Source organism: Diadema antillarum, unplaced genomic scaffold (assembly GCF_040938485.1).
Source record: "Diadema antillarum isolate AM-2024a unplaced genomic scaffold, OU_Dant_1.0 scf00000025, whole genome shotgun sequence".
NCBI lineage: Eukaryota > Metazoa > Echinodermata > Echinoidea > Diadematoida > Diadematidae > Diadema > Diadema antillarum.
Window position 1 is genome coordinate 3,511,137 of NW_027270914.1, and position 27,596 is coordinate 3,538,732.

Consider the following 27,596-nt stretch of genomic DNA (forward strand, 5'->3'; position numbering starts at 1 on the left):
CTAGTAGTGTGTAGTTGCTGCTGTTGGTGGTGGTGTGTTGTTAAAGTCCACATCACACTGTTTTAAATTATACTGGATAGTGTACTACACGACCTCTGCTGAGTACTGTATCATAATTCAATTTAAAATGCTGAACAATGTTTAACAGTTTATGAAGCATGATTGTGATTGGATGAATGTGCAAATAAACATTCAATATTTTTTCTTTATTTTCCCTTTTTTGTTAGTCTGCAATGAGTAAATTCAGAATGCAATTATAATCGTGCATGATGGGCAAAACAAGTTTTGTGACATGCGTGTATCATGCATGGTTCCATATGCTTGGTCTTGCAACGTGATTGCTCTCTCTACAGAAAAATCTGTCAAACTGAAATGTCATTGATGCAACAAAGGTATAGTTTCTGCAGTGAATCTGTGGGTACTCACTTTCAAAGAGAACCAAGTAAACTTCATCTTGCTGTCATGAATTCTGATCTTTAAATCTAGCTCGAATCAACCTGTACTGCAAAATAAACACTTAGGCCTGAATTCACGAAGGTGGTACAAATGAAACCATGGTTTAAACTATGGACAAAAACCACGGAGCGCCAAGTGTCGCACAGTATATTTCGTTACGAAATTGGTCATTTCGTCAACAAAATGACCGTTTCGTTAACGAAATTATCATTTCGTGGACAAAATGTTCATTTAGTTACAAAATGTTGTCATTTCGTTACAAAATAATCATTTCATCGACGGAATGGCTGATATCGTAACGAAATATTCCATGCGACACTTGGTGCTCCATGGTTTTTTTCCATGGTTTAAACCATGGTTTCATTTGTACCACTTTCGTGAATTCGGGCCTTAGTGCTTTGCTTCTGGTGCACCCTAAATGTCAAGGGCTGAATTTGTATTTAGCGCCTTGACCCAGTTCTACATTTCGATGCCTGTCACTTTGTCCATTATGCCACATTGCATTGTGGATTTTAATTGTCTGCTAATACCCTCTGATCTGGGAAACTAACCAATGTTCGGCACAGTGAAGGAGGGATGGTAAACTCAAGAATGTAGCGAGTCTAATATTGTTCATTCTTTTCTCAAAAATTCGAACATCATTATTAAAGATTTGTAATATAACCCACCAAGGATTCTGAAGTGAAAGCACCTAGGCTGGACGATAAACATTGAAAAGTGACAGATGAAAGCAGCATCGGTGACAACAAATACTTCAGATTGAATTCAACGGTGAAGTGGCTTTCACACAATATTTGTGTGGATTTAACATAGAGTCAATACAGATGACTTGACAAGATTATGCTACCCTGTTGCTTTCGGAAGTGAAAGCACCTCGGCAAGACTATACATGTAAACTGGCTTTGCTTTGTGTAACACTCATGTGACAGTTGAAAGAGCATTGGCTACAGCGAAGACTCCAGTCTGAAAGGGGCTTTCACACCAGATTTGCGTAGAGTTGGATGTACTGTACACACATAGAGTCGGTACTGACTACGCTGAGCTTACTTCCCTAAGCTGTGAGTGATAAAATGCTGAATATTCACAAAATGTTAGAGACTACATGACTGCAAGTGAGAGTGGTTGAATAGGCTTGGGTTAGTTTGAAAAAGACACAGGCATACTGATGTTAGGTAAGACATGGGTGTGAAGGTGGAGTTTGGATTAGTCTTCAGTCACCAGGAGTTTGAAGGGGAATGTGATTGGGGTCTAACCGCTTTCTTTTCACCAGTGCGCTCCATTTCTTCCTCGGCCTGTGCCACTAGCAGCGCACTGATCTCCACCTGATTGGACGAAACAAATCACATGACAGCCACAACACACAAGCATGAGGGCAACCACAATGGAAACTACATTCACATATAAAGTAACATATTGTACATACTAGGTGTTTCAAAAAACATTTCCCACTTTTGATTCTTAATAATTCAAAAAATATATATCAGATAACACTGTCATTGATATGAGTGATAGCTGAATAATGTACAATTTGGTTGAAGGTGGTTTAAATATGAAAGCATAAACAAGTTTCATGAAATCCATGATTAATTTCACAGTTAGGTTCCAGACTTTGCTCTATTTTCAACCCTGTGTACAAAATTTCACTTTGCACACGGGTCAATGGGTGTGTATGGGAGTGTGTGGTTAACATCTTGACAATGGTCTTGAACAATGGCCAGGGTTTGAATGGTTCATTATTTATTCATGAGAAATTCCACTATCACAACTAGTCTTTATTCAGCCTCTGGCAGTATCTGGGTAAAGTCAAACGCCTGTCGATACTGTCGTTGAGTCGCGTCAGTGCTCTCCCTACTTCTGAAAAACAAAATCACAATGAATTCCTATTGTTCTATGGTAAACGTGGTGACAGGAAGTAAAGAAAAATCAATTAGAGTATATATACACTTGTGTATATGGAGCCTTAAATAAATCTACTCTGAAACAAATCGCCCCAATGATATTGCTGCTGAACTCTTTACCAAAATGATCTCTTCGTATCGAAAAAGCGAAAAATTTGTCAGACTATTTAATTAGTAGACAGTTGTATTAAAATGAGGAACTTTAGATCATTTATGCTTATCTATATCCCAAATCTAGTGATATGTAAAGCAAAATTTGAAAATGATTGCCAGCTGGAATGAAATGTCGTGTTTGCAAGCACTTTACCGTGCATGAATTCAGACTAGCAGTGCCCAGGGCAATCCACATGAATTATTGATTAAGCATTCATGTGCCTGGGAGCGCCAGACTGACGCCTAGTCAACAGGTGGTTCAGGCATGTCCATTGTTCAGGGCCATTGTCAGCACACACTCACATACACATCATTGGTTCCTGTGCGAAGTTCAATTTTTGTACAGGGGGTTAAAATTTGACCAAAATCTGAAACCTTACTTCAAAATCAATCTTAGATTTAATGTAATTGATTTATGCTTTCACATGCAAATCACCTTCAACCAAATTGTACACTATCCAGCTATTACTCATATCAATGACAGTTTTATCGAATGAATAGTATTTGAAATATTTATGATCAAAAGTGGGAAATGTTTTTTGAAACACCTAGTACATTGTAGGTATGTATGGATATATGCACCTGTACATACACATTTTTCTTTTTCTTTTTTTTTTTTTTTTTTTGGGGGGGGGGGGGAAGTGGGGGACATTCATGAATACCAAGCCCAAAACCTACAAAACAAGGCAGATTAGGATTGTGTAACAAAAAAAAAAAAAAACAATAATAATAATAATAATATTAAATACAAGTGTCATTTAGGCTCTTGACAGTCGCAATTTTTAAAGTTTGTCTTACTTTGGGAGAGTAACCTTTCCTCTCCTGTCTGTCAAAACTTTGGTGGCTTAAAACAAAACTGAAATCGAGATACCGAGTTTTCCTGTAACATATTTTCTTTGAACAGGCACTGCAGGGAAATAAAATGTGTTTTCATTGATACTTCTGCACAGCATGCCTGAGCGACCTTAATCTTATTATAAAATCCTCTTTTCTCCCTTTTCTATGAAACTGCAGTCTCTCGGACTCTCTCTTATATCGATTACTTTTTGAATGGGTTAGGATGGTCCAATTATAACAAGTTATCATGTTAAAGATAAGAGCTTACTCCCTTTTCAACTATGCAGAAAGGTGGAAATTCATTTCGGCCTAATTTTTGTGGGTTTTGAGCTGGGCGGTCATATTTAATGATATGCACAATATACACACCATGTATTCACAACATATACAATGCAATTCATTCATCAATTAATCCTCTTTTTTGTGTGATATGCACTCTTTAAAGATGGTTTATTATCTTTCAACATGTAGTTATTGTTCTCCGACTTTCTATTGTCCATTGGCTTGCAAGCTTGTCAATTTATCAGATAAATGACAAGGTACTGCACTGAAATTGGATGGGACAATGTGCATGGGTAAAAAATGTTCAGATATTGTTCAACCTAGGACTGGCCAACATTATCAGTGAGTATTGCTAATCTAGCAATGTATCAATCTAAAAAATGCCTGATAAAGGGGCAGAAATTAACATCAAGACAATAAATCTAATAAAAAATAGTGGGGATATTACAGAAAAAAAAAACTATTTAGAAAAAGAATTGATTGAATAAGATTGAAATCTTGAATACATGTTTACCTTTTCACCTCCAAATTTTCAAGGAAAAGAATGATTTTGAGAAGTGATTTCTGAAACAGGTCACTGTTGGCCATCCTGTTATCAAGGGATGGTATAGTTTAGGTTGAGATACGTTGTAGGCTTCAGGTTTCCAACTTTTTTTGTGAGATAATGAGAAACCTCTTATGAAATATGAAAGAGCGTACAATTCTATGACGAATTCAAAGTGTATTCGATGAAAATTGGTTTTGAAATGGCTGAGATATCCAAATATTCTGTATAAAGAGGGTCCTAATAGAAGGTGGGACCTAGCTTTTCAAGGACCATTCTATTTTACTTTGTTTTATGATACAATGTTGTATCTCAGCCATCACAAAACTGATTTTCATAAAATTAACTTTGGATTCCTCTTAGAACGGTATGCTCTTTTATATTTCAGAAGTGGTATCTAATCAAACTCCAGTAACATGGAGATGATATTTTCCTGCGCTCCTCTACCATATCACAAGGGAAATAAGTCAAATTGAGCTATATGTACATAAACAGTATATTGCATGCTTCACATGAAAAATGGACTTGTTTAATAGATGAAATCTCTTTTCATGTTTGCTCTGGAGCAATCTGACTACTCATGCATAACAAGCAAACACGGTGTAATACTGTTTAGGACATCATGGTTAATGATACTGTAAATGTCACATGTGGAGCGTATAGTGTACAATGTTTGTAAGCACATGGACTAGATAAAAAATGGGCATGCATGCCTACTGAGTCGCGGCTAATGGATTGGTGTCTGCTACCCACAATTGTGATTAAACAGTATAAAGCAGAAGACAACATTCAAACACACTTTGGTGAGGGACAAATCATGAGCGGCAAATTACATGTACACATCACGGATTGCTTGATTTCTATTTGTATGTATTGCAAGTTCTCTCCACATAAATTAGTGAGGTTTTGCTTGTAGCAGTTCACCACCATTGCATGCTGTTGTTTATGAAATATACGGCAATAATATGTGATTAATCTAGACAAAGAAAACAAAAAACAGGTATGATATAAGGAAATATGGAGCCGAGCAACCATTTTCCGTTTTCCCACTTCCTCTTTTCATTCCAACATTTGACAGATATCTATTTGTTTGCCTATTCACTAGTTTCTGTAATTTCTACAAATACGTACACACTATACAATGTACATGTAGCTCAGTCTCTCAATCTATTCATTAAATGTATTTTCCCAAACTAGTGTGTACAGTGTATCTTCAACTGATTATTCCATTACAGTACACTGGCATAAAATCACACTAATGTTATTCTGTCACAATCTTTGTGTGTAATCTTTCTCTCTCTACCCCTACTGTATGTTGCTGTCTATATCAACAAAGCAATTAATCCAACTTTGTCTATGTCTAATATTGTATCTCTTTCTCACCTTTTTTTCTTTCTCTTCATCTCTCATTCCAGGTATTCTATTAATTGATCACTCGTCAAATGCATTGTATGCAACCTTATGTTTGTATCAGACACGTTCTTGTACATCTAGCATACATCCAATGTCATATTTTCCCCTTTCTCAACCCTTTCTTTTTCTCTTGCTCCACTCCCCCCGGCCCCCCTTCTCATTGTATCCCCACCTATCTATCTAATCTATCTATCTACCCACCTACAGATGTATACTCTATCTATATATCTATCTATCTATCTCTTGATCCTCATATCTCTCCTTGTATCTTCACCTATCTATCTAATCTATCTATCTACCCACCTAACAACCTATCTGCAGTACATGTATATCTATGTTTTGATCTTCATATCTCTCCCCATATCTCTCTCGTTACCTGGTTCTCTTGCAGGACGGTCATGAATCCCTCCTGGCAGAGTTTGATGTCCCGCACGTAATCCACCTCGGTCTTCAGAAGTTCCTTCACCACCTTTTCCCGGAAGTCTGCCGGAGTCATCTTGGGGGCCGGGGTGGGCTGGGGCTTCAGGGCTGCTACTTGGTCTGCCAGGAGAACAAAATGTGGGTATGAATTGTGAGAAATAGAAAGATATACAGATAGATGGATAAAATGTAGATATATTGATAGAAAGATGGATAGAGATAGAGATAGATAGATAGATAGATAGATAGATAGATAGATAGATAGATAGGGTACAGATATACAAATGTATATAGACACATGAATAGATATAGTAGATAGATAGAGAGATAGATAGATAGATAGATAGACAGATAGATAAATAGATAGATAGATAGATAGATAGATAGATAGATAGATAGATAAATAAATAGATAGGGTACAGATATACAAATGTATATAGACACATGAATAGATACAGTAGATAGATAGAGAGATAGATAGATAGATAGACAGATGGATAAATAAATAGATAGATAGATAGATAGATAGATAGATAAATAAATAGATAGGGTACAGATATACAAATGTATATAGACACATGAATAGATACAGTAGATAGATAGATAGATAGATAGATAGATAGATAGATAGATAGATAGATAGATAAATAAATAAATAGATAGGGTACAGATATACAAAGTATATAGACACATGAATAGATACAGTAGATAGATAGAGAGATAGATAGATAGATATATAGATAGATAGACAGATAGATAGATAGATAGATAGATAGATAGATACAGAGAGAGATAGAAGTCTGCTGGAGTCATCTTGGGAGACAGGGCCAGCTGGGGCTTCAGGGCTGCTACTTGGTCTGCCAGGAGAACAGAATGTGTGTGTATCATTCAAAATGTTGGTATGAATTGTGAGAAATATATAAATAGAAAGATAGACAGATATAGCTAGATAAATAAATGAACACACAGATAGGTATGTACAGATAGATAGATTGACATACTAGATAAACAGATAGATAGATAGATAGATAGATAGATAGATAGATAGATAGATAGGTAGATAGATAGATTGACATACGATATAAACAGATAGATAGATAGATAGATAGATAGATAGATAGATAGACAGATAGACAGATAGATAGACAGATAGACAGATAGATAGATAGATAGATACATTGTAGATAGACAGACTGATAAACAGATTAATATAATATACGTAGATGGATACTGTAGATAGATAGGGTAAATAGATACAGAATACATAGATAAATAGATAAATAAATAGATACATAAAGTCTGCCAGGAGGACAGAGAGTGTCATTAAAAAGAGGTACGCATTACTTATGAGAAACGGAGAGATACAAATAGCTATATCGACAGATATAAAGACAGACAGACAGACAGATAGATACAGTAGATATGGTGGATAGATAGAAAGATAGAAGTCTGCCATGTAGTCATCTTGAGGGTCGGGGGCATACTGGGGCTTCAGCACTGTAACTTGCTCTGCTGGGGAGAATAAAGTGTGCACTGTCACTATTGAAAAGAAATGTAGGTATGAATTGTGGGAGACAGACTGACACAAACAGAGAAAGAAGAGATAAAGTTTGGAGTAACTTTAGATGGAAAGGCACAACAGAGAAAGGAACATTGTGATTGGTGCTGAGTACAAAACAGACAGACAGACAGACAGACAGACAGACAGACAGACAGACAGACAGACAGACAGACAGATTGAAACTGAAGAAGAAAGATTTAAAGTTTGTAGTATCTTTATAGAGAGAAATGAACAGACAAATGAACATTGACCTCGGTGCTGACAATGAGAGAGAGATGGACAGACACACCGATGATGATGCTGAAAATGATTACGAACAACATTGTATTGCGCCATTTTTCTGCACAAAGAACATTCAAAGGTGTCCGGCTCCACACAATTATGCCACACAATAGTCACAAAGTTGCTGGAAATGACAGCAGGTCTTTTGTTCCAATTTGAAAGTATCAAGGCTGTTTACAATTCCAATGCTGGATTGGTGGAGTATTCCACAGACTATGCAGAACAACTGGATAGAAGACCTCATTCCCGTATGTTTTTAGGCGGGCAATGGACACTTGAAGAATTATTCCTGCATAACATAAATACAGTCCTGGCTGCCACTGGGGTACATGTACATGTACAGTCAATGTTTAGTGCAGACACATAGCTGGGGCCAAGTTATGAAGAGTCTTGAATAGAAAGTACTAGCAAGCAGCAAGATCCTATACTGCACTATGCGTTGCACAGGCAGCCAATAAAGCTCACAAAGTATTGGTGAGATATGGTCAAACTTCTTGGTGCCTGTAAGAAGGGATTCAGAGCAGCATTCTGTACAGCCTGGAAACATTTGATTGATGACAATGGCAGGCCAGCAAAGAAGACTGTTGCAGAAGTCCAGTCTAGAGGCTACAAGACCATGAATTAGATTTTTTTTTTTTTTGCAGCAACTCATGTAAGACAGTTTCTGGTCTCAGCAAGTCTTGCAGAGCTGGTAGTATCCAGACTGACAAACATATGATATGTTTCTCCATGCTCAGACAGGAACAGGAAAAGACACACTGAGCAAAACAGAAGGACAGAGAAGTATGGTGCCCTACTTTGGCAAAAGGAAGCAAATGACATACCATCCGTATTTGAGTTACTGATGTTTTCATAATTCACATAATGAGCTCTTCTTCCAGGCGAAATTTCACGCAGAAACACTCATCCTACTAAGCAATATGTTAGATAAAACATCATGTTAGTCCATTGACGTCAGTGTAAATGACAGACACTTTTTGCTCTTTTACGAGAAATGTCACTTTTGTCACTTGCTTCCTTTTGCCAAAGTAGGGCAGTATGGAGTGCATGTCAGAGTGATGGAAAGACACCATAGAAAGTGAAAGAGAGAGATGAAAAGAATGCGGTAAAGGAGCATTTAGACAATGAAGGGAGTCTATGAAACATAGAGAGATTCAGAGAGGAGAGAATGTGTGAAATATGAGATTTATATATATTGAAAGTGAGAGAGAACACGATCCATTTGTCTCAAATATCTTTTAGTTATTCTTTTTATATCAGTCATACAATGCTACCAAAAACGATTGTCGCTTTACTGATTTATTGTCGTCTCTGTCATTACTTCCGTGTATAAAAACCCTTCCTCAGCTTTGCCGATCTAAGAGCTTTTAAAGGGATGGTATAGTTTTGGTTGGGGTCCGAATAAAAGGTGGGACCTGCCATTTATTCGGACCACTTTGTTTCTCTTTTTTGATATCTCAGCCATTTCAAACCCAATATTCAAAACCACTTACTAGATATGAAAGAGCGTACAATTTTAAGAGGAATTCAATGTTTATTAGATGATAATTGGTTTTGAAATGGCTGAGATATCCAAAAACAAAGTGGTCCTAATAAAAGGTGGGACCCACCTTTCATAACGACTACAACCAAAACTATACCATCCCTTTAAAGAATTTATTAATTTGATGCAAGAGCCTGCAACACCTTCACCCTTTCTGTGCCAAGACACTTTCCTTTAATCTTTTTCTTTTATAGTTGGTAATTTGCAAAGCTTTTTTGCCCATCCTGCATTCAGTATTAAACATACATATCAAAACTTGACCTACAAAGAATGTACATTGAAGTTAATAGCAAGCCCACTCTGCCATAGCAATGTACCTCAGTCCAACAGGAAGGCCATGGTGATACAATGAGAATTCTAGTGAAGAGAATTAGATTACTGTGAAAGAAGATATTTTTGTGGCATGAAATTTTGGCAAATTGCAACTGGCAATTAATGCATATGGTGTAAACAGGAACTTCCACAGGCATTTTAATTGCACAAATCTTGGCTCTTGCAAAATTTGCGATATCAAAATGCATGCAAACATTTCTGGTTTCACAGTATATTCATTGACAGTTGGTTTCCAGATAATCTGTGCCAACTGGCAGTTGAAGCACAGTACAGATTAAAACCAGCTTTGGATGAGGTGTGGTGGAAATCCGGAAATACTTACAAAGAATGACATATCACATTTATTTCTTTAAGGCTACAATGCACATTTGTGGCAAAAGAAGTTCCTAGTAAGTTTCACACCAAGTCTTTTGAATGCTAATGAGCAAATGTATGATGTGCAAACCTAATTGGCATTGGAAAAAATTGGTTCTGCAGGGGTTAAACTCTCACTTTGAGTGCAAAGGAGAAGGAAGTCCTATTAAAAGATTATCACAAGAGACTGTGTTTGTTTTACACAACACCATCAGGTGAGTAACATGTCATAAACTCTGTGCGAAAACAGATAAGCTGCAGTTGTCAAACTTCCCAGTTGAAGGCATTCATAATAAACAATGCAGCATAAAGTAGGCGCAAATGCTTACGGGGCAACTTCTTTAGCTGCCAATGAACTCAGTTGCAACTTGCAAATATATTTTATTAGCATTCCTCTACTCCCCCACCCCCATAAAAAGGGAAAATAAGAAACAATCATGATAAAATGCACCTATGTAGAGATAGACAACAAAGTAAGTCATGCATGTAGTAATGCTGTACTTATATGCTTCTTTTCTATGGGGGACAAACATAATCCCTGTCTTATGAAAATTACTTTGTAACAGTCTGGACATTTGAGCTAATTGGCATTTGAAGGATAGTAAAGTGTGAACATGATCCTGACTTGGCTCAGCACTCCGTGACATAGAATTGATTTTGAGGTGATTTTTTTTCCCCAAAGGATGTGGACAGTGGATACAGAATTTTTTTACTGAATACATCAGTGAAGTTTGAGCAAAATTGGATATCCACTCCAAAATTATAGAGTTTGAAAGAATTGTGGCATGTAAACATTGATGTTGATTTAGTCCAGTTTAGTGGGTTTACAAGAAGTCTACATCAGTCTGTGATGTCACAGTAGTGCAACGATTATAAAAAGAGAATTCCATATAATTGTTGCTTTTTAAAGAAAAGTACACACTCCTAATACTTGTGAATACTAATGTGAATGCTAAAGGTTTCATTAAACCCACCTTCTCCCACATTTGAGAGAGGCATGTCAAAAAGAACCCTAGAGGGGCGTCACTACCACTCACCCTGCAGGGAATGGAGCTCTTTCTCCTTCTCGGCGATCTCTGTCTCCGCATCCGCCACCTGCTGCTGCAGCTCCGCCTTGTCCGTCTCCATGGTGACGAACGCACACTCTCGGACGAGACTGGACTTTTGTAACCTCTGCTTCTGCAGTAGGGAGAACACCACGGAATGTACAACAAAAGAGAGATTAGAGTTAATGTTAAAAAGGTTACATACAATGTACACTATATAAAGGACTTGTTGGGGGTCAGTGGATATGACAAGGGACTCCAAATTATGAGGTCGCCGGTTCAAGTCCCTGGACAGCAGTGATACATCAATTACATCTACCAGTGTGTGTAAGGCACTTTATCCTCACTGGCTATTCCTTCAGAAGGAATGGAATAGAGTCAAAATGTTCCCTTGCTTGCTTGTTTGCTTACAGGCATTTGTTGTTTCATTACCTGCTACAGTGTATGTAAAGTGACTCATAATTCAGATTCTATTAAATCAAATCAAAATCAAATTATAAAGATGAATTCATTTCCCACACATATCTATCAGATGCATTGCCAACTTTTGCTATTTTCTGTGCTCAAATAAAGTATACCATGTATACAGAACAGTATGGTGTACTGAATCATTCTATGTTTTGGAGTCAATTCTTGAGTGCAATGATGCATGAAACATTGAGCATTTTTACCTCCGCCAAGTGAGGAGGTGATGTTTTCGTTACCGTTGGTTTGTTGTTTGTTTGTTCGTTTGTTTGTTTGTCCCTGTGCAAAATAACTCAAAAAATAGTTAACAAATTGGGATGAAACTTGCAGGAAAGGTTGAGAATGACACAAGTAACAAACGATTAACTTTTGGTGGTGATCCGAGAATTTTTGGGGAATTTACGAAGGATCTTTGATATTTTGGCAGGTATATTGTAGGGTCAATGAACTTGGGAGTTCAGGCTGCGCGTATTTGAGGTTTGCCTGCGCGCACTTAAGTGCATGCTCTAGTTTCTGCTGGGGCAAGGCGTGCCGTGCAGCTGAGGGTTTATGATGTAACAAAGGCTTCTGTATTGGGAATCGGGCGACTTTCAGCACCGATGCTGTGTGTATAAAGTATGACATCTCTACGGAAGAACAAGATCAGTGGTGGAAATAAGCTGTATGCTTGGTGGAGGTCTGTGCTCTAAGAGTGCTTTTCAAGTTTGTAAGATAATTATTTTAATACTGAAGATATGAATATTTTATGCATGGGCAATACACGTTTCCTACAGTGGTCTCATCGAGATTAAGTAAAGTTTATTCCTCTGTCCACTTACTTCAATTTCTTCTGTCAGTTCGGAGATCCTCGTCTCCATTAATGAAATGGAATGATCCGCATCTCCATTCACTGCTGTAATGATAAAAGGGATAGAAATGCATCTCTGAAACAAATTTTATGACTAATATGTGTTTGCCTCATTGCCCTCACAGAATGCCATGTTACATTTAAAGCTTGGCAATATTCCCAACTAGAAATGCTTGGGATTGTTTGTTTACATTGAATGTCACATAATGTATTTCATTCAATTTTTGCATTCCTTTTTCACACAAAAAATATAACTCAAAGTCAATTGAACAAAGTTGCGAGTAATATTCAACAGTCGAAAGTACACTACACCTGGAATCAGGTATAGACAAAGAAAAAAAAAATGACTGAGCGAATAAATGTACACTGTACAGCACTGTTTTTCTTGATAATTAATACACAATGGAAACAAGTAAGCATCATTTTATGCATAAAGATTTCACATACCTGTAGGTCAAGAGAAAAATTATCAATAAGCAAATCTAAAAGAACTAGAATGCACTGACAACATTATATTTAGCACACACACACACAAAAAAATGCACATCGAAAAGACAAAATTCACACATACAGTACGTACCTCCATCTGGCCGGAGGTGGGACAGCATGGTGTCTTCGTCTTTTCTGTTGTTGGCTCCTAACCGGGGTGGACCAGGTCTACCTGGGGGAACCTTCTTTTTGGCTGTTTGAGGTGAGGAAATACAGGAGAAAGATGTATCTCATTACTAACCCTTTGTGTGCAATGAGTGTGGATTGGTACAGAAAACCCTATGGCATAGACAGGGTTATGAAACAGCAAGAGATATGACAAGGTTTTTCTATGTGTATTGCTTTTAACTATTGTTCAGTATGATGTTATTCATGATCTATGTTGATGGTCCTGTATTAAGCCTACTCATCTCTGCTTTGTCTTCAGCCATCACTATCTTATACCCCGTTCTTTCCTGTCTTCCTCCTCCCACCCTTCCTCCAAAGAGATTTTTCTCCTCCCCACCACTAGAGGGCAGACTCTACAATGGAGTCAATGATTTCATGGGGGCCGACATTGTACCACTTAGTAATGGCGGACTTTGCGTACTAAGTATTCATTTCTACAGCGCGTATTACGCGACCTTTTGAACTTTTACGCGAGTACGCACTTGATTTTGGCTGATCCTCGATTGCTCGTTTGCTAGCGTGTTAGCACGAGGGGTGAGCCTACCGCCTCAATGTCATCCAACCTTAGTTCGGTGCATCCAACGCTCCCCTTGCGCTCGCTCTCAAAACAATAGTACAGGGCGTATGAAGACCCCGCACTCTAGCAGTCACTGGGGAAAATCTCTTTGCCCTTCCTCTCACTGCTTCTTTCTCACAAACCACACTTTATTTATCTAATAATACATACACTGTATGTGTGTGCTCTTTTGTTTACGCCGCAAATTCATGTACACATCATACATGTGCATTCACATTCACAAATAGTAAGAGTGCTTTAACCCGTTGAGGACGAGTTCCGAGTATACTCGGGCAGGTGTCTATGGGAAATGCATGTTGTAGCAAAATCAGTCCGTCCTCAATGGGTTAAAGGATGACTTTTAATTATTTCTGATCTCATTCAAGGGTTTGCATGTGCGAAGTCTTCTTTAAAGGCCTCTCACATTGGTGGCACCGACAAAGATGAATAAGCAAAGAATCTACTAAAGCCAAGCACGTCGGCACAAGGACCTTTTTTTTTTCTCCTTTTTTTTTTTTTGATGATCATGCGTGAGCCTAGCCTGCACGCCCACTCCTATTGAATAATTCAGTTAGTTAATTCAGTTAGTCACATCAACCACTAGATAGGAATTGCTAAATACGCCCACAGGCTCACGGTGTCAGGCATCAATGATGCACAAGTTTCTTCAATAAGAGACTTGCTAGTTTGATTGGTTGTGAATAATTTCACCAGCACACACTGATAGTATAAACATTCCGTACTTCAAAGCTGTGAGTTAAGAAGTTTGGGCTGGTCTCAACAGGCCATTAGCTGTATGGTGGTTGGACTCTGTCGTATGGGAGGACCCCTTCTACTCGTTTCTCATTGCAAGTTACTGCAGTTTAAAGACATAATTTACCATTTGCAGATGAAACAAGAACCCAGCATTAGTGCTTCAAAATACTTCTAAAATCTGAGTTAGGGATAAAAACAACCACTGTAAAAATTTGAATCTGTATAATTGATGTTAAGTATTGTTAAATAAAACATTTTCTAATAAAAATGTTTCTGGACTAAAATTGTTTACAGTTATGGTTTATTGAGAAAAATACCGATATCTCCTTTTATCTTTTAGTGATCGTGAATTCTGTAATCTCATTGGTCAATCAACCACTTAATATATCCCGTATTATGTGGATATGACGTCATGATACTGTATTACACAGCCAGCTGCGCGTGTACCAAAGACGTTTATAGGAAAGTGCGCACTAATCCTGTACAAAACAAATGGACAGCGCGCGGTCCTCAAGCGTATTGCGCACATAACCTGAGACCACTAGACGCTTGATAAACAACAGCAACTTATATCTATCTGGCTACTGCACTGCAGTATCTTATGGCGTGTACAGTGCTGATCACGTTAAACTTACCTACGCGTTACCCCCAAAACGCGTCGGTACGTGTACTTCCGCGTTGCGTTTCGCCATACGCGATCGCAACGCGTACACATTGTACAGCAAAATATTCCCTTCCCTTTCACTATTGTGGAATAGCGCCATCTCGCGGGCAACATTTCATTATCTGTACTTGTGTTCGCGCCCGCGCTACCACCGCAATGCGATCCATATCGGGCCGCGCCATGATATTGACTCAAAGTGAAAGAGCTTTATAACTGACTGTGAATTGAAGAAAAAGAAGAAAACACGTGTGCTTTTATAGTTTTTATGTGTCACTGAGAAGGGGTGATGTATTCAAAAATGAATAAACACGTATTTTCGGCGTTGACTTGCTCATTTTTACCTGTCGGTACTGAATATTGCTTTAGCTTGAGTTTCATTTTAATGCATGCTTGCTCTTCATGTTGATGTTTCTTTCATTCCTTGGTGGTTGGTGTTGTTTTTTTTTTCTGTGAGGTGACCTACTAAGTATCTTGTTTTAGTGTACGAGCTGAAATTTTCGCGGTGGATTTATTTTCGCGAATTCCGCGAATTTCGCGAATCGCCTTTGAACCGCGAAAATAACAACACGCGAAAATAACAACGCGCGAATAACTAAGTTTAGTTTACATAGACCCTCGCAACCGCGAAATTAATAACACGCGAAAACGTCCCCCAAATAGCAATTTGCAAAAATATCTGTACGCGAAAATTTCAGCTCGTACAGTAATTCCTATCGTTCCGAACGCATACAATCGCGTTAAATCACAAAAACATAATGAATAAATACGTATTTTCGGCACTGGCTTGCTCATTTTTGCCTGTCGGTGCTGAATTTCGTTAGCTTGATTTTCTTTTTTATGGCATGCGTGTTCTTCATGTTGATGTCTCTTTCATTCCTTGGGGGTTGGTGTTTTGTTTTTGTTTTTTCGTGTGAGGTGACCTATTTTGTTTTAATTCTTATCGTTCCGAACGCATACAACCGCGTTAAATTAAGAAAAAAAAAAACGTAATGAATAAACACGTTTTCACGGCGCTGCCTTGCTCAGAGTCATTTTTGCCTGTCGATGCTGAATTTCTTCAGCTTTAGTTTCATTTTTATGGCATGCTTGTTCTTCATGTTGATGTCTATTTCATTCCTTGGGGATTCGTGTTTTGTTTTTTAATTCTTATCGTTCCGAACGCATACAACCGCGTTAAATCACAAAAAACGTAACGAACAAACACGTTTTCACGGCGCTGACTTGCTCAGAGTCATTTTGCCTGTCGGTGCTGAATTTCTTCAGCTTGAGTTTCATTTTTATGGTATGCTTGTTCTTCATGTTGATGTTTCTTTCATTCCTTGGGGGTTGGTGATTTTCTTTTTTTTTTTTCGCGTGAGGCGACCCATTTTGTTTGAATTCCGCCTGTCGTTCCGAACGCATACAACCGCGTTAAATCACAAAAACGTAATGAATAAACACGTTTTCACGGCGCTGCCTTGCTCAGAGTCATTTTGCCTGTCGGTGCTGAATTTCTTCAGCTTGAGTTTCATTTTTATGGTATGCTTGTTCTTCATGTTGATGTTTCTTTCATTCCTTGGGGGTTGGTGATTTTTTTTTTCGTGTGAGTTGACCTATTTTGTTTTAATTCTTATCGTTCCGAACGCATACAACCGCGTTAAATTTAAAAAAAACCCAAAAAACATAATGAATAAACACGTTTTCACGGCGCTGCCATGCTCAGAGTAATTCTTGCCTGTCGATGCTGAATTTCTTCAGCTTGAGTTTCATTTTTATGGCATGCTTGTTCTTCATGTTGATGTCTGTTTCATTCCTTGGGGATTCGTGTTTTTTTGTTGTTTTTTTTTCTTGTGAGGTGACCTATTTTGTTTTAATTCTTATCGTTCCGAACTCATACAACCGCGTTAAATCACAAAAACGTAACGAACAAACACGTTTTTACGGCGCTGACTTGCCCTTCTTTTGCCTGTCGGTGCTGAATTTCTTCAGCTTGAGTTTCATTTTTATGGTATGCTTGTTCTTCATGATGATGTTTCTTTCATTCCTTTTGGGTTGGCGATTTTCTTTTTTTCTTTTTTTCGTGTGAGGTGACCCATTTTGTTTTAATTCCGCCTGTCGTTCCGAACGCATACAACCGCGTTAAATCACAAAAACGTAATGAATAAACACGTTTTCACGGCGCTGCCTTGCTCAGAGTCATTTTGCCTGTCGGTGCTGTTTGCTGAATTTCTTCAGCTTGAGTTTCATTTTTATGGTATGCTTGTTCTTCATGTTGATGTTTCTTTCATTCCTTTGGGGTTGGTGATCTTTTTTTCTTTCGTGTGAGGTGACATCTTTTGTTTTAATTCCTACTCGTTCCGAACGCGTACAACCACGTTAAATCACAAAAAAAAAAACAACATAATGAATAAACACGTATTTTCGGCGTTGACTTGCTCATTTTTACCTGTCGGTGCTGAATTTCTTCAGCTTGAGTTTCATTTTTATGGCATGCTTGTTCTTCATGTTGATGTTTCTTTCATTCCATGGAGGTTGGTGATTCTTTTTGTTGTTCGTGTGAGGTGACCTACATGTATTTTGTTTGAATTCTTATCGTTCCAAACGCATACAACCGCGTAAAATCACACACAAAAAGACAAAACACGTAGTGAATAAACACGTATTTTTGGCGTTGACTTGCTAATTTTTACATGTCAGCGGTGCTGAATTTCTTTAGCTTGAGTTTCATTTTTATGGCATGCTAATTCTACATGTTGATGTTTCTTTCATTCCTTGAGGGTTTGTGATTTTTTTTTGTGTGTGTGTGTGAGGTGACCTTTTTTGTTTTAATCTCTATCATTCCGAACGCATACAAATTTCCGCGTTAAATCACAAAAACGTAACGAACAAACACGTTTCCACGGCGCTGACTTGCCCTTCTTTTGCCTGTCGGTGCTGAATTTCTTCAGCTTGAGTTTCATTTTTATGTCATTCTTGTTCTTCATGTTGATGTTTCTTTCATTCCTCGGGGGTTGGTGATTTTTTTTTTTTCGTGTGTGTGTGTGTGTGTGTGTGTGTGTTAGGTGATCTGCCAATACTAGTATTTAGTTTTAATTTCTATTGTTCCGGACGCTATGTCCAGAGCGTCTATACACATTGGAACTCGGGGACTTTTTGTAGCAGAATACTAGTATCCGATGCGCGTACCGAAATTTGGATACGGTAAATCGCGGTAGAGTGCATTCTTCTTCACCACAGCCAGTTTTACAAAATGTACGCATCTTAACACGTAACGCTGTATCATGAATACCATGGAGTATGTTTATATGACAGAAATAAATCGAAGTGATAACATTAGAGTACACGAAATATGTTCAGTTTCGGGAAATAAAATAAGAAGTACTTTCTGAGATTGCATCATCGAAGGATTAATCGTGAAAAAGCTTTTTATTCCCTTTCGACAAATGCAGGAGACTAAAGCTGTGATTGTTGTTTCATGAAGTGTATACTAGTATTGGCATTCAGTGCTTATGCAGCAGTACAGTGAAACCAAAATTTTATTCCAACCCATTTGTTCACACATCTTTGCCACACGCAATTTATCGAAGCGTCCACATCATCCTCTGATAGCGGAAATGGGCTCTGGGACATTCCATTCAATGACGGGGTTTTTATTTTGCAACGTTGTCAACTAACTCTCGTGTAAGCAAGTTCTTGCTACGGCTAATCTATTTTATGATGCATCATAATCTATTTATGCTTAGATAACCTAAATTTGCAGAGACATAGAAAAAGATTTGACATTCAATCGTGATACGTTTAACTACTCATTCACCCTGTACTGTAATCCGCATGAGGTTGTCTGCTCCGCACGTGTTTTCGCTATAACTAAAAGTTCGATCGCGATGGTACGGTGTGTGTGTGTAAAGCTGTATTACCGATATGTTATTCAGCTCTACGGTGTGTACTACTGTGAAGGCCCAAGGGTGTACGGCGCAGCACGTGACTTTTAATGGTACCAAGGCACAAACAAATTGGACGAAGTCGTACATTCAAGAGCTAAAACAAACAAATGGCGAAATCAAACTCCACTACTGAAATGGTATTGACACTTTAATGTAATGAGTATATTCCAAGCTCATGTTTGACCGAGTTTTGAGAAGAAATTCTATACTTTGTAAGTTTTCCTCGCACGAGATAAGGAATGTGAGATAGCTACCCATACAACAGTAGTGTGTATGTGTACTGCACGCATGAAGAACGGTCCCTTACCCTATAATATCCCATACATACCAAAGAGTACTGCAGTATACCAAAATGAGGCAAGAACGTCAGGAATGCACCACGGTGTGCTGCAGATTCTGGGGGCGAAATTTGCCTTTATTAAAGCCCTTCTGGTATTTTATATTTTATATTCTATATTTCATATTTAATTCTTATTCTTCATAAAATCACAAATAAAACTGCTTCATACATTTAAAATATATTTTGTGTTTCTTTTTTTTTCAGTCTAAGAAATCTGGTTTCGGATTAAAAAAAAAAATAATATGTACAGTTCTTGACTCAAGTCTAAATTCCATGCGCCTTCTTGCAGTTACCCAGAGACTCCAACCCCAAGCACCTTCTGATCAGGAGATTCTCCCGCCTGAAACCCCTAGCAAACGGGAGACTCCAACTTGATGTGCGTGAAGTCCCTTGCGGCCGGGGTCCAGCTCTAGTGTTCTAGATGTTATCTCATGCTATCTAAGGCTTATTTTTCAAAATACGATGACACTAAATAAGAAATCATTTCAAGCGGGAGAAATTGAATCTCAGCGGAAGAACAGGAGATTGTGCAGAAATGGGCTTTCGGCGGGAGATCTCCAGTCGAAAACGGGAGAGTTGGAGTCTCTGGTTACCCATGGATAAGATGCATTTACGTAATCAGCTGTTACGGAGTTGTATAGGCCTACGGTACTACGGTACCTACAGCCCCTGCATGTTTAGACTGTAATTGTGACTGACATTTTATCGGTGGCGTTTATGATTTTATAATCTTACCCGTTCAAAAAAAAAAAAGGAAAAAAAAGAGGCAAATTCGAACATTATGGAATAGAGTAAGTTTTTGTCAGAATTCCTTATCAATATCAATTGTTTCCATGACAGTTTTCAGATTTCACTTGCTTCATTATCAAAGCTGTTGTACATCTTGGTTGCTTCATAAGAAATCACCTTTGATTTATGATTTTACAAACGAATTTTCATCGTTCACCTATTTTTTCTTAATTTCATGTTATAATATTTCACGATGGTATGTGCATGCAGGGCTGCCAACTCTCACTCATTTTGGTCCTTTCTCACTCTATAACTTTATTTCATTTGCATCTCACTCATTTTGACTCCTGTTCTAAATTATAGCATTGGCCTATGGGAGTCCCACTCTCAACTAGTTTCCAATGTTGGCAGCCCTGTATGTGTTGTCTTCCCATGGCAAGATATGGCTTTTTTTTTTTTCATCCAGGCTCAAAGAAGAAACCGACAGGAAGGAAATGAAAAAGGATAGAATGAAACACCAGCTCAGCAGGCTCTTTTTATCGATATGACACAAATAGTGAACGTACGTAGTACATTAGAAATTCGATAAAGTTCTGAATAGTGTGATATTAGTGGAAAAATGAGCAACACATTTGGGGGATTCCATCGGTTCGAGATCAAGAAGTAAATAGAAACTAAGTACACAGCAGTCTGGACTTGATGCAAACCTACTGTCTAGCTATGATTATAATATTATGGTCTATAGACTCTATCTAACGTTAGATAATTCTCTAACATAAAGATGTAATGAACTGAGAACACGTGGATCATTGACGTGCGTGACATCGAAGATCCTATGTTACGATCTGTATTAGACTAGCTGTGCGTTGACCTCTAAAGCTAGCTGGATATGAGCACGGATGATGAGCCGCAACCACAAAAGTGGCCGGAACACACAGACCCATACACATACTGCGTTCATCTGCAGCACACTGGGCATTTTGCCTGATAGGAGACTCTGTTTTGGTAGGGGTAGACGTAGGTGTGCGCGCTACCTATCACGCCTACATACGGTGTATGTACACACCAAAGACGCTTATTATCTCTACTACTAGTATCTTTGATAAACACCATAGAGCTGTACGTATAATACACACACGTCACACTTGCTTCCCCCCCCCCCCCCCCCCCCCCCCCCCCCCCACGATGAGATGAGCGAGCATGCATGCTGCATGCTGCTAACATGCTGCATGAAAACAACTGGCGGGTAGCTAGCTCGCAGCGCGGTACTATACGGTACGCAACAGTTACTTTGTATAGCGTGTTAGGCTATGTCGGTAGGATTGTACATGAACAACAGCAGGTCTACTACATACTGGTACTCGTATACTAGTAGTACGTCGGTGTCCAAGACTGCATGCATTGTAACCAAAGTCACTGGCGAAAATCTCTTTGATTGTAACGTTTATAACCGACACCCCATTATTACCAAGCTATAAATAGATCGAAGAGATTTTTGTCCTCCCCACCACTGCAGTGTAGCATTGGGGGTACCACCTATCGTCACCCTAAGGATCTGTAGCTTGTTTATTCTAAAAATGTAACACAAATTCGCCTAATTCGTACCTCAAATATGCCATAAATAGTGCAGTTTTGAATGTCGTGACCGTCTCGTTGATTACGAATCTCCGTTTTAAAATAGCGCAATTTTAGTGCGTGCGTTCCGTTTTCATAGCGCAGCTTAAAAGGGTACCTAGCGATCGGCACCACTGTACCCCCTCCCCTCCAGTGGTAATACACGTGAATTTCACAGCCATGCGTCGTTACTGAGCGGATGTGTATTGAAACGTGTTTAGTTTGGTTTGTTGGTTTGTTTTTGAGTTTGATTTTCGTTTCTTCATTTTTATTGTTTTTATAGCTCATGACACTTAGGAGACTACTAGATGTTATGACGTATGAGTGGACTACAGTATAAAGAAAATATGAAAGGAATTCCACAAAAATTCACTTTTCTAGCAAAATGAAAGAGAACTTGACTAACCGCTTTCAGAAAGCAGGGGGAATAAAAGCGCTACCCCTAACATATGTCAGTATTAAGTTGATGGAATGTATAATTTTCATGAAAAATGAATTTTTATTGAATTTCCTTTATATTTTCTTTATATTGTAGTCCACTCATACGTCATAACCTCTAGTAGACTTCTTACCCAGCAGTTCCAACACCAAAACTTCAAAAATTCATAACTTTTGCATCGATTGCCCTATTTTCCTCAAACTTTCACAGTCTTTTCACTGATGTGCTGTTCCTGCTTTCACTCAATCCACAGTGTTCTTTGGGTTTACATTCCCTTTAAGAACTGATCACTAGTCGGTCTTAAGTCCTTCTTAACTTTAAGAACGGCTTTGTGACACCCTCCCCCCCCCCCCCCCGGCCCCCAGGCCACGCGTCGACCATGGCCATCGACTTGACGTGCGTTTTGCGCATGCTCAGAACATGTTATTTCCCCTAGCCAGCTAGCTCTGAACGTCCCCGTCGCGAAAATCATAACGGCGCAACTGACTGCATCGAAATATTAACCCACGGGTATGCGCTCGAAGCAGTTATATTCGAGTTATAATGCCGTAAAATAGCAAAATTCTTTTCTTTTTTTTTTTTACTTGTGAGCATTATTTTTGTTTGCTGTTGGTTTTATGAATAAATTGACTTAAGCATGTTGAAAAATAATGTATTTATCATTCTGGATAGTCACCATAATTTTATATGTTTCAATGACAATACAGACTGTAGGGCCTATACTGCCTTAAGGTGTTTGGTTCAGAGGTAATTTTGTTCAACAGATTCTAAGCTGTTGACATTTCAAAGATACATTTTACCTATCTTTCTAAATTATGTGAAAAGTGCCTGTCAGTTATGCATGTTAGTCATTTTTTAGAGTAATTAGTAAAAGATTAAAAAGACAATAGTTCATGATGTTACAATATGACTATTTTGCCAAACTTCATTGATTTATCTATCATAGCTGTAACTTTCATACATTAGAGCTTTTTCTTCTTCTTTTTTTTTAGTTCTTACAAGGTTGTCTTCGCGTATACTTCCATTCTTTCATAAGGGATGGTTCCCAGTTTGCTTTACATTGTTATTCGGACTAATCACTACCAGGTTTTTACAGTTTTGTTGAGACAACGCAGTTTGTGTTTCCAAGCTGAAGAAAGCAGCGATAAGCTCTCCTGTGAACTTGAAGGGAAATCTTTTTTTTTACAGGTGTTTTGTCCGATAATTTTCCAAATCAATTTCACAGAAGGTCCCGGACACAAATTGGTCTCAAATAACCCTATAAGGGACCGAAACTGGAAAAGAAATTTAAGAAAGGAAATTCTTTACTTGAAATTTGGGCGGTAATAACCACATTCTGTGTAAACACCAAATTAAAATTCAATGGGGATAGAACTGCAAAATTAATCGTGCTTTCGAATTTTTCCTTTTCCAGTACTGGGGACTTAAAGTTCCTCTGTTTACTTACTTTGGTTGTTCTTGTTACATTTCGCTTAGTTTTTCTCTTTATGATAGTGTATGGTCCATAGTTTGCTTTATATTGCAATTCGTACTAAATCACTACCAGTTTTTTACAGTTTTGTTGAGACAACGCAGTTTGTGTTTCCCAGCTGAAGAAAGCAGCGTTAAGCTTTTCTGTGAACTTGAAGGGAAAATTTTGTTTACAGGTGTTTTGTTCGATAATTTTCCAAATCAATTTCACAGAAGGTCCCGGACGCAAATTAGTCTCAAATAACCCTATAAGGGACCGAAACTGGAAAAGGAAATTTAAGAAAGGAAATTCTTTACTTGAAATTTGAGCGGTAATAACCACATTCTGTGTAAACACCTAATCAAAATTCATTGGGGATAGAACTGCAAATCATGCTTTCGAATTTTTCCTTTTCCAGTACTGGGGACTTAAAGTTCCTCTGTTTACTTACTTTAGTTGTTATTGCTACATTTCGCTTAGTTTTTCTCTTTATGATAGTGTATGGTCCATAGTTTGCTTTATATTGCAATTCGTACTAAATCAGTACCAGTTTTTTACAGTTTTGTTGAGACAACGCAGTTTGTGTTTCCCAGCTGAAGAGAGCAGCGTTAAGCTTTTCTGTGAACTTGAAGGGAAAGTTTTGTTTACAGGTGTTTTGTTCGATAATTTTCCCAATCGATGATTTCACAGAAGGTCCCGGACACAAATTGGTCGCAAATAACCCTATAAAACAAGGGACCGAAACTGGAAAAAAAATTAAGAAAGGAAATTATTTCCTTGACATTTGAGCGCTGATCACATTATGTGTAAACCCCTTATCATAATGAATGGGGATTGAACTGCAAATAATGTACTTGAATTTTTCCTTTTCCAGTACTTGGGACTTAAAGTTCCTCTGTTTACTTACTTTAGTTGGTGTTGTTACATTTCGCGTAGTTTTTCTTATAGCAGTTTGCTTTATATTGCAATTCATACTAAATCACTACCAGTTTTTTACAGTTTTGTTGAGACAACGCAGTTTGTGTTTCCCAGCTGAAGAAAGCAGTGTTAAGCTTTTCTGTGAACTTGAAGGGAAAATTTTGTTTACAGGTGTTTTGTTCGATAATTTTCCAAATCAACTTCACAGAAGGTCCCGGACACAAATTAGTCTCAAATAACCCTATAAGGGACCGAAACTGGAAAAGAAATTTAAGAAAGGAAATTCTTTACTTGAAATTTGGGCGGTAATAACCACATTCTGTGTAAACACCAAATTAAAATTCAATGGGGATAGAACTGCAAAATTAATCGTGCTTTCGAATTTTTCCTTTTCCAGTACTGGGGACTTAAAGTTCCTCTGTTTACTTACTTTGGTTGTTCTTGTTACATTTCGCTTAGTTTTTCTCTTTATGATAGTGTATGGTCCATAGTTTGCTTTATATTGCAATTCGTACTAAATCACTACCAGTTTTTTACAGTTTTGTTGAGACAACGCAGTTTGTGTTTCCCAGCTGAAGAAAGCAGCGTTAAGCTTTTCTGTGAACTTGAAGGGAAAATTTTGTTTACAGGTGTTTTGTTCGATAATTTTCCAAATCAATTTCACAGAAGGTCCCGGACACAAATTAGTCTCAAATAACCCTATAAGGGACCGAAACTGGAAAAGGAAATTTAAGAAAGGAAATTCTTTACTTGAAATTTGAGCGGTAATAACCACATTCTGTGTAAACACCTAATCAAAATTCATTGGGGATAGAACTGCAAATCATGCTTTCGAATTTTTCCTTTTCCAGTACTGGGGACTTAAAGTTCCTCTGTTTACTTACTTTAGTTGTTATTGCTACATTTCGCTTAGTTTTTCTCTTTATGATAGTGTATGGTCCATAGTTTGCTTTATATTGCAATTCGTACTAAATCAGTACCAGTTTTTTACAGTTTTGTTGAGACAACGCAGTTTGTGTTTCCCAGCTGAAGAGAGCAGCGTTAAGCTTTTCTGTGAACTTGAAGGGAAAGTTTTGTTTACAGGTGTTTTGTTCGATAATTTTCCCAATCGATGATTTCACAGAAGGTCCCGGACACAAATTGGTCGCAAATAACCCTATAAAACAAGGGACCGAAACTGGAAAAAAAATTAAGAAAGGAAATTATTTCCTTGACATTTGAGCGCTGATCACATTATGTGTAAACCCCTTATCATAATGAATGGGGATTGAACTGCAAATAATGTACTTGAATTTTTCCTTTTCCAGTACTTGGGAATTAAAGTTCCTCTGTTTACTTACTTTAGTTGGTGTTGTTACATTTCGCGTAGTTTTTCTTATAGCAGTTTGCTTTATATTGCAATTCATACTAAATCACTACCAGTTTTTTACAGTTTTGTTGAGACAACGCAGTTTGTGTTTCCCAGCTGAAGAAAGCAGTGTTAAGCTTTTCTGTAGTTTTTCTCTTTCATGATAATGCATGCTTCATAATTTGCTTTACATTGCAATTCAATTGCAAGTCGATATGAGAAGAAGGATGGGGCCTCACGGGGCCCATGTCTCCCGCCACGCGAGCCAGAGAGTCATCATGCAGTCTTCTATACAAGAAAAAAATAGCGGAGGACGTAGCACTGGGAGCCGGCAAGCGATTATCTGTTGTAATTCCTGAAGCAGTCACTATACGAGTCAACGGGCTCCACAGGAGTGAAGAAGATTACTGTAAAAATAACCTCGAAGCTCGAAGACTTCCGTATATACCATAATCTACAGCCTGTGAGGTCCTTTTAACGACGAGCTCTGAGTAGGGACATTCAACTTGCCACAGACTATACCATCTTGATCTATAGACGCGTCTTGCTCTATACCATCAGGCGGGGTGCAGGCAAGGCCTAGGCTGGGCCCCTGAAACAACGGCTCTTTTTAGAGCCACCGGAGATTCAAGAAAGAACAAAGAGATATGCTCTCATGATTGAACATAATATCACTTTCTCAACTTTCTTCCCTATCTTTTCCTACCCTACTCTCTTTAAAAAAATCGAGTGAAAATATTCACTCCTTAAAGAGTGAATAAAAAAAAAGAGTGAATTTAGAGTGAAATTGGAGTGAATTTTGAGTGAAAATGTTCATTTTCACTCGTTTTAGAGTGACCTCAGGGATCACTCCAAAATCTTCGAGTGATCCCTGAGGTCACTCCAAAATGAGTGAAAATTAACATTTTCACTCAAAATTCACTCCAATTTCACTCTAAATTCACTCTTTTTTGTATTCACTCTTTAAGGAGTGAATATTTTCACTCGATTTTTTTTAGAGAGTATATTTATACGAATAGCATGCTCCCTATATAATTACATGCTTACGAAACTGTTTTTCATCCCTCTTTTCCCTTGCCTCCAATGTAAGAAATGACTATTAGAGTGATGTGTGCTATTGACAATGTTATTGCATCATTTCTCGCCAAGTGGGAGGTGACTTTCTGTTCGTGTGTTGATGTGCACTGCAGTTGAAAAGCGTCGAAATTCCTTTCCCGTGTATCGTGGAAACTCGATAGATCTAGGCCTACTACAGGAGATCTCATATACAAGGAATACATACATCAAAATATTTTTTCCGTTCCCAATGAATTCACTTCCTTTTTTTTTGGTCGTTTATTGACAGTTGATTCCATAAGGATGTTGTGGCCCATATGTTTAAGTTACCAAATAATTCTTTATAAATGTTCACAAATTCACTCTAATAGTTGGCAATTATCTTTCAATCATTTACTGTCGATCAGGGACACTTCCCATTCCAGTAACATATATGGACGGCGTGTATCAAGCCAGAAACAGATAGGTCCAGTATTATTATATATCATTCCCTGTTGACCAGGTTTATTTACATTGGTATATATACATCCGAACACAAACAGGCTTTCTATGATAGCGGTTATATAAGAGAAGCATATATGCATGTATTCATTGTCTTTTGCTGTTGTAAACCGAATGTCTGCCTTTTGAAATGAATACAGTATGCAAGTAGTATGCCTAAGAGTGGATTTGTCCAACACTATAAAGCATTTTTGGTAACTATATAGGGCAC

General features: G+C 38.0%; 1 protein-coding gene across 1 annotated transcript in view; it reads right to left on the reverse strand.

The window, feature by feature from the left end:
- LOC139733754 (uncharacterized) overlaps positions 1-27,596 on the reverse strand; it is a 106,277-nt gene that overhangs the window by 47,433 nt on the left and 31,248 nt on the right. The window contains exons 5-9 of the mRNA XM_071644561.1: positions 13,015-13,116; positions 12,406-12,479; positions 11,114-11,255; positions 5,960-6,123; positions 1,710-1,778 (exon numbers count right to left, since the gene is read on the reverse strand). Of these exons, the coding sequence (XP_071500662.1) occupies positions 1,710-1,778; positions 5,960-6,123; positions 11,114-11,255; positions 12,406-12,479; positions 13,015-13,116 (551 nt within the window). The remainder of the gene's footprint in view (positions 1-1,709; positions 1,779-5,959; positions 6,124-11,113; positions 11,256-12,405; positions 12,480-13,014; positions 13,117-27,596) is intronic.